At 34.2% G+C, this 8,408-nt stretch overlaps 1 protein-coding gene across 1 annotated transcript; it reads right to left on the bottom strand.

Annotated features, from left to right (window-relative positions):
- Positions 1-4,508: 4,508 nt before the first annotated feature.
- CDKN2AIPNL (CDKN2A interacting protein N-terminal like) lies at positions 4,509-7,205 on the bottom strand (the record flags this gene model as incomplete). The annotated part of the gene is given in 2 exon segments (XM_031953043.1): positions 4,509-6,801; positions 7,106-7,205. Coding segments are annotated over 2 exon segments (148 nt in total), but the record flags the coding sequence as incomplete, so codon positions are not given.
- Between the last annotated feature and the right edge of the window lie 1,203 nt (positions 7,206-8,408).

The following is an 8,408-nucleotide window of genomic DNA, read 5'->3' as shown; positions in this document are numbered from 1 at the left end:
CTATCCACAGGGAATAGAATCCAAACCTGAATACAGTAAGTATGGTGACTCAAAGATTCCAGTGAATCCATTCTGACTCATCTTTTTCACATACACTTTTAACATACTGGCCTTTTCACCATTCCATATTCCAGGAGTAATTGGTGGATACCTGGATATAATATTTTCAAAATTACCCAAACTACAGAAGTGCATTTTGCTCTTCTCACTCATTCCTATTCTCATTTCATCAATGTAGTTAGAAGTCCAAGAATAGAGAAAGTTTTGGGGCAGCTAGGTAGCACAAAGGATAGAGCATTAGCCTTGAAGTCAGGAGGACCTGAATTCTAATCCAGCCTTAGACACTTAATACTTCCTAGCTGTGTGATCCTGGACAAGTCACTTAACCCCAATTGCCTCACAAAAGAAAAAAAAAAGGAGATAGATTAAAATGAAAACAAAACAAAACAATGAAATTTGCCTAAATAGGAATTGTGTAGAAACGAAGTTATGACATTGTCAGATGTCAGGGCAAAACTTGATCAGCCTGAATTTAAGTAAATCTTCCAAAGAATTTGTATGGATTATCTATGAATGAATAAATGAAGAGTATACAAAAGAAAATCACAACATACTCTAACAAGATTGTAATAAATGGAAACAATCAATATGATTTAGCCTACACAATACAAAATGGATCCTCTGATGAAAGGTGAGTTTCTGATTTAATTTCAAAGAGAAGGGGAAATGGGCTTCTTCTACAGTAGTAAATTTTATAAAAATAAAAAATCCTGGGACAGCTAGAAGGCAATGAATAGAATACCAGCCCTGAAGTTAAGAGGGCCTGAGTTCAAATTTGTTTAATTAGCCTACTTAACCCCCGATTGCCTAAAAAAAAATCCTACAGGAATCATTAGTGTTAGAGTAACACTAATCTGGTATCTCTAGTATTTCTAGTATCTCTAGTCTTAAGAGTTTTGGAAAGAAAACAGATTCTTACTGTTTTTCAGATGAAGGGGGCTGATTAGATGGTTACTCAAGGGTGAATATTTTTGGCTTCTGATTCCATGATGATTTATGTCAAAGGAAGGACATATTTTTTTTTCAATTAAAAATAACAAAGAAAAATATTATTTGGCAAATATGAAAAAGCCATTAAGAAAAACAGCATAAAGAGTTATGTTGTCTCATAGTTTAAAGAATAATTCCATTGAATCTTCTTGGCATGATGAAAGACAAAAAAAAATTTTTTAAATGATGGCATTTCAAAAAGAAAGCTTGATATTTTAAAACTAAAAAGAAAATCAGAAAGGGATTTTATACAAAATTACTTAACTCATTCTCTATAAGAATATTGTCTACATCCCAGCTTCTTAAACTGTGGTTCATGACCCCATATGGGGGTCCTCATAACTGAATGTGGAAGTTGTAAAGTTATGATTTATTATTAGTAAATATTTAATTTGTGTGTTTTATATGCCTTTTTACCTGGGGTCACAAAAATTTCTCAGGCAAAAATGGGTCATGAGTAGGAAAAGTTTAAGAAGCCCTGGTCTAAATTTGCTTTAAAGATAGCTACCAAGACAATGACAGTTAAAGAAGTCAATTCAATGATTTTACTTGATCCCAATTGTCTTCCTTCTTCCTGTGTATGTGAGATCTAGAAGTTTTGCAAAAGCTTTTATATTCCAATCCTCTTGCTTAATCATCCAATTTCATGATGAAAATTGGAGAAATCTTCCTTAGTGTTGACACTGGAAAAAAATCAAACAAATCCAACAATAAAAAGTTATGGATCCAAAATTTCTGTAAGTAAAAATATAGGAGTGATGTAATATTTCTGTGTTATCCAGACAATCTTCCCAACTACATCTAGAAAAATCCTGCCAAATACCGACCACTACCTATATTTGCTAACTCAGCAACTAATTTTTTTGTCTTGTCCTGCACAATCTACATTAGTCTACAATTTAAGGCAGTAAGATAAATATCTAAAATACAACTGTGCTCCAGGGCAAAGTAACTCTGTTTAGTTACCAAAATACTTATTGTTCTCAAATTTAAAAAAAAAAAAAATTCAAAAGCCAAACTCAGGTAGTAGTTCACAACACTTCCACTGACTCAGATATCTAAATGATAGGAAGGTTATACTTTTTTGGACATCACACTGCTACAAACTGTAAAAGCATGTCTGCAAATAGTAAAGTGAATAAAAGCATAAACATTATTCCTAGGTACATACTCTCCAGCACCTTTGGTAAATTTATATTCAGTTACTGACAACTTTTGAACAGGGTGTGAAGAAATCATTTTGGCCATCTCTTTGTATTTTAGTAGGCTTCTTTAAAATTCAGCATGCAAAAAGATTAATCCTGTATTCTTTCCAGTAAACAGTTTTCAAGGTAAGATCTACTTAACAGATACCCCATTCATCCCATATTTTTCAATAAACAAAAGAACAAACGCAATTCCTTAGGAGGAGCAAAAACATCAGAAAGCTGCTGCCTCTTCCTAAAGATTTCTGCATCAGCTAAAGAAATCATCTTTGACCAAAGGCTATATCCAATGCATAATAGGATTATTCTGAATAGATACAGATTATATAATTAAAGAATTCCTTCAATTTTTTGTTTTGAAATTTTTCAGAATGTTTTAAAATCTAAGAAAGGATAAGGAGCTGGGAAAATTGGTTCTTTGCGATGGAGTGTAATTTTAATTGTAATTCCCCTTTTTAAAGAAAATTATAAAATGTTCAATTTATATTTTTTAGAATGAAGACTTCTAGAATACAACAATTTTAAAATAAACTTCATTTCGGATCCTTGAGAACAGATGAAACTTTTCCTCCTTTGTTATGTGTGTGTGTATGTGTGTAGGATAAGCTGTATACAGAAGAGGTCATTTTACAGGATAATTTACTTAATTGTTTTTCTCTTTTTCAAGGGAAATTTCCATCTATAAAAGAAGGAGTGAAATGATGAACATAAAGATAAAAGATATCAATAAACATTTTTAAAGAAATTAAAAAATTTTAATATGACAAAGACATTTTTAATCTACAGAGATATAAGAGAAATAAAGGAGAAGGGGAGAAGAAAGTAAATACTCCAGTACTTGGCACAGTGCCTAGCACATAGTGGATACTTAATGTTTATTGACTGACACTCAAAATACATAACTACATGGAGACTGGGAGACGTGACATGAAGAGTTTTATAGATATTATATTCCATTTGTAAAATTTTGAATTACAACTGGTAAAGGTATTTTAAATTGTTTGGAGGCATAAGTGGACCTATCATCCTTTGGAACTTTACTGCAAACTGGATGAAATTAAGCCAAAATCTCCCCACATCTGTAGAAGGTAGAGAAGTTTAAATTAAATAATCCAGTCACCCTCAAAACTGTGGGATCAGTTATCTTAAACTTCTGACAGGATTCTGTCATAGCAAATGAATAATAATATTCATAGATTACAGTAAGAATGCTTGAAGGTTTAACTACTTTAATTTAAAATATATGTAAATAAGGTAAGGATTCAGACTTTTAAAACCATTTTTTAAACAACTCAAAACCACTATAACTAGCAGCATATGTTCAAGAAGAGATCTGCCACTGAGCAAATGAATTAACCTCTCCAGAACTTGGTTTTCTCACCTATAAAAGGAAGGAATTAAACTAGATGACATATAAGATTCCTTAGAGTTTAGATTAAGGACCCTATGATCTTAAATTTTGTCAACTTAATCAAGGAGGACAGTTTCATGGGTCATACAGACATTCAACACAGACTGAATTATATCTCACATAATGCAACGTTGCAGTGGATCAGAATTTGATGTTTCCCACTTCTTTGCTTTTTACTTCATAAAGGTAATACTGTGAAAGAAACTCATCCAGGAGACCCATCCACTTGGACAGCCCATCCATCTGTTTGCTTTCAGTAGTGTATGATTCTCTACAGATTAGCACAGTCAGCTGAATTTCCAAACATTTACTTGGTTTTCTCAACTCTCATCTTAGTACCTAGAATGCTGCAGCCAAAGTAGATGTATTTAACTATGTAGAGGCTTAACTTTGTATTTCATTGCTTCCACTGAAACATTTTAAAATGTAGGCAACTTATTTTTTAACTTGTCCTTTTTTGCTTTAAAGTTGTTAGTCATATTCCATAAAGCTATTCTCTCCTTTGATTTCAAAGTTTCAGGAAAAATAAATAAAATACTTAACTTGAAAATAACTTCTTCTGAGATAATAGTATCTTTTCATCCTTTATTAAATATATATTTCTTTATAATAATAATATTACCTTGGAAAGTTAACTATAAATGTCAAAGAAATAGCAACTGTCCTCTAAAATAGCTCTTGGCATACCTTACTTACTAAAGTATTGGCCAGGAATATGCTGGCTACTAAGAAAAGCCTAGAACATTGGGCTTAGAATGACTGTTTTAATTAATAAATTAAAATTGTCGGTTGAATGTTTCTTATGTGTCATTTTATCCCCTTTCTTTTTCCCACTAGAAATGCCATATAAACATATAACCATTTGACAAATTCCAACCATCTAAGTTATCAGTGGTTTATGTTTGTTATGGTGGGTGAAAAATAAGGTATATTCATTCCAAAAAAATTCATTCTTTCAAAGCTGTGCAACATGAATGACAGCTTCTAAAAATTCTTATTTAAAGAGTCCTTTTCTCCATCTGGTTGTAAAATACCAAGAGACTTAAGGGCATTCTGTACCCAGTTGTAAATCTGATTTAAATCCCAATCTCTCTAATTTTAGAGTTTATAATCAATTTTGAGAGGAAGAAGAAACTTTTTACTAAGATGGCTCTAAACCAGATTTCTTTTTTCCCTGGGGCAGGAGTTGTTTCCGAACATTTGCCTGCCTCCTCTATTACACACATAAAAGGGGCAGGCAAGTGACAAAATACAGTTTCCTCTGGCTAAATTCCCTACTCTCAGCATCATTTTTTCTAGTGGGCACTTAAGAAATTATTTACAATTAGGAGTAAGCAGATTAGAATATAGGCAAAGCCTTTTAGTGGAACAAAAAGTGATCCTTTTCCAGGTTGCCTATATCTAGAACAATTTTGACAAATGACAAGACATCCTGTTCCCTCTAAGTATCTTATTTTCAGGATCAGCCGAGTTTCATTTTAAATAGCATCAAAGAGTTAAAATTAAATTTGGTTACTAAAAAAAGAAAGTTTTCTTTGAAGGAAATTAATGTAACATAATCTCTGGAACCATTCCCCTTCACTGGACTTTCATATTATACTTATCAAGTTATCAAAAGATAATTCCCTAAAGTACCCAGGTCATCTGCACCCTGGTGAGATACCTTCAAAGATTATGAGTTATTCCAGTTTCACAAAACAGAGAAATGTGGTATAGAATGTGAATCACAGAGAGTGCCCAGAAAGGGTATGTTAAAATAACTAGCAGAGTGCTTTAATTGCATACAGAGGACTCAATACACGTTTATGGAACTTTAAAAGTAAATGTGCTTATGATAAAGAATCAAGGGAGGAGACAAGCAAGATGTGAACAAGCAAAATATTTTTAAATTTCCTTAATGTTCCATGTAAACATCAAACAACTGGCAGACCTATGAGAATAATGGAACAGATTGTGCTCTAGGGAACACCACTAGTGTTGGAGGATGCTGCAAGTAATCTGACTAGGGAACTTGGCAATGTGAACTGCTGACATTTTAAAATAATATACTAAAATCTGTCTTAAAATGTATACTTCCCATTTATCCCATTTGATCTATTTGTAAGAATAAAATGAAAATCTCCAAATCAATGAAATATTCAGATTAGGAATGGAAATAATACCAGAGAAGAGATATAAGAAAACACTCTTTTACCTTCTTTGAGGAAAGACTTATATCTGTGAAGACTGCATATATCAGTTTTCTTCAATGTGTTGTTGAACTGTGCTTTTTTCCTTTTTTGCCAAGGTAATTGGGATTAAGTGACTTGCCCAGGGTCACATAGCTAAGAAGTGTTAAGTGTCTGAGATCATATTTGAACTCAGGTCCTCCTGACTTCAGGGCTGGTGCTCTATCCTGCCGCTTTTTCCTCTTTTTAAATTTTTTGTTGTAAGGGATGATTCTCCAGAAGTGAGAGGGGTGAAGGGTATATGACATATAAAATGATACGGAAACAAAAGAACATCTTTAAAATAAAAACTGTTTAATAGATTTCCTGAAAGCTATGCAAATAAAGTATGAAGTTTTCCTTATGTTCTCAGCCCCCTCTGAGGGGGCTATTGCTATGCGTGGTTTCCTACCCACTCACTTGGCAAGTATTCTTTGTGGGTCTACTTTCTTCCTGGCTATCCCAACCATTTTGACTTAGTGAGGGTCATGGATGTGGGCTGTGTATTAGTTGAGAAGTCTCCTTCCTTTGTTTCTGAGGCTCATTTATGAGGAAGGACTGAAGAAGTCCCTCAAAGTTCTCTACTATTCTCTCTCCATTACTCTGTGCCAATTTCTGTGAACACTTCTGATTCTGATCAAATGAGCACTGAAATATTCAGCCTACATACATATGTGCAACTTTGTATATTACCCTGCATCTATATTCTCACCTACAAGTTAGAAAAGATGTTAAATGAAGACTAATCTGGAGTATATATCAATTTGCCAAATGAAGGGTCTCATATTATTTCTACCATTTTAGCTAACATTTACTTAACTAAATAAATCCAAAGATTCAAAGTAAAATGCTCTTGAACAAAACAGGTACTATTTGCTTGTTAGCCTCCAAAGCATAATGTATTGGTCCTCTGGTCCACTTCTTGGATCTAGTAGGAAAAGGTTTATGCCAGTGGCAGGGAAATAAGAATCCAAGGATTAGTCCTTCTGGGTAGTAAACAGGAGTATTAAAAATGAAAGACAGAGACAAAAATAAAGAGAGAAAGAAACAGGAAAGAGAAGGGAGAAAAAGGTGGAGGGAACAGAAAAGAGAGGGGAAAGAGGGAGAAGGGAGAGGGAAGAATTCCTTTCTAAAACATTTACATTTGTAAAAGCAATTCTAGATATCAATGACCTGAACAGTTAAATTCAACATCATCACTCAGACTGAATATTGAAATATTCTATATTTACCTTTTTCATTAATTCACCTCTGGTTTTAAAACGGGGCAGATCTTCCACTTCAATTCCATCAGCCATTTCTATTACCTTGTCTAAAAGTTCTTTGTTGTAACTGTACAATAAAAAGTAAGGTAAATGGCTTGGAATGAAGAGTCACTTGTAGTTGTATGTTAATATAAAACTGTAATATTCTAGACTCTAAAACTCTCAGTGGATTGCCTTGATATTGTAGGGCTAACATATTAACTATTCTAGTAACATGAATATATTTCACTTAAGAAACTGTTCATTATGCTTTAAGGTAGTTAGAGGAAGATATAAAAGATATGAATAAGCAGATGTGTCAGAATTTAGCTATATAAAGTGTACTTTACATTTGGAAGGGATATTAAAACTAAAAGATTATTTTTTCAGAGCTTACAAATGATGGGCTTTGGAAACTGACATTTTTCCTTGTTGAACACTGATTACTACTTGATAAAAGTGACGGTCTCTGCTCCTACAAAGGATCTCATCAGGGACACAGAGAGGATATGTACATCCTACAGCCCTGATCTAAAAACTCTTCAAATTCTTCTCCTCTCTACGCTAACAACGCCCCTGTGGCCCACTGTAACTTTGTACACTTTCTAAGTCTAAAAATACAAGATAGTGGCTTGGGTTAGGAAGAGTTGTGTGATCAAGCAAGCTTCACCAGACTTTCAGATGGGTCCACGACACAAAAAAAAAAAAAAAAAAACAGTTAAAAAGCCTTGATGTGGCTTAAATTCTTCATTTTATAAATAAGGCATATAGGGCTCAGAGAGAGAAAGAGAAGGACATTTAAGATAACAGAGCAAATATTACTGGAAGGAAAAGAAATAAGACTCAAATCTCTTGACTTCCAATGAAGGATACTTTTCATATCACAATGAATAAGGAGAGGTAGGAGAGGGGGAAAGTCTTCTTCAAAGGGAAACGCTATGGGAATGGGTACACAAAAAGGCCCCAAGCAAGAAACAGTCAAGAGAGAAGAAGCCAAGAGACTTAGCAAGTTAGAGATCAGAAAGAGAAAAGTCTAACACCTGAGGGTGGGTGTGGACGGCCCAGGGGCTCCCAGGAGCCGACTCCAACAGTCAGAGCTGAAAGTGTGTGGGGACAAGTTTAGGGAGTAAGAGATCTGGGTGCAGCTTCGGGGCACTGAAGGATGAGGGCTGGGGGTTATGAATCACTCCTCCCTCACTTATGGCCAAGGATTGTCCAACGGACTTAAGGGTCCAGGAATGGGCTTGGGAAGGTGGGCTCAGAGAACAAAGGAAGGAAGGAAGGAGGTGAG

The sequence above is a fragment of the Sarcophilus harrisii genome, chromosome 2 (genome assembly GCF_902635505.1).
Source record: "Sarcophilus harrisii chromosome 2, mSarHar1.11, whole genome shotgun sequence".
Lineage (NCBI taxonomy): Eukaryota > Metazoa > Chordata > Mammalia > Dasyuromorphia > Dasyuridae > Sarcophilus > Sarcophilus harrisii.
The sequence above is the reverse complement of the archived record's forward strand: the minus strand, read 5'-3'. Positions and strand labels throughout refer to the sequence as shown.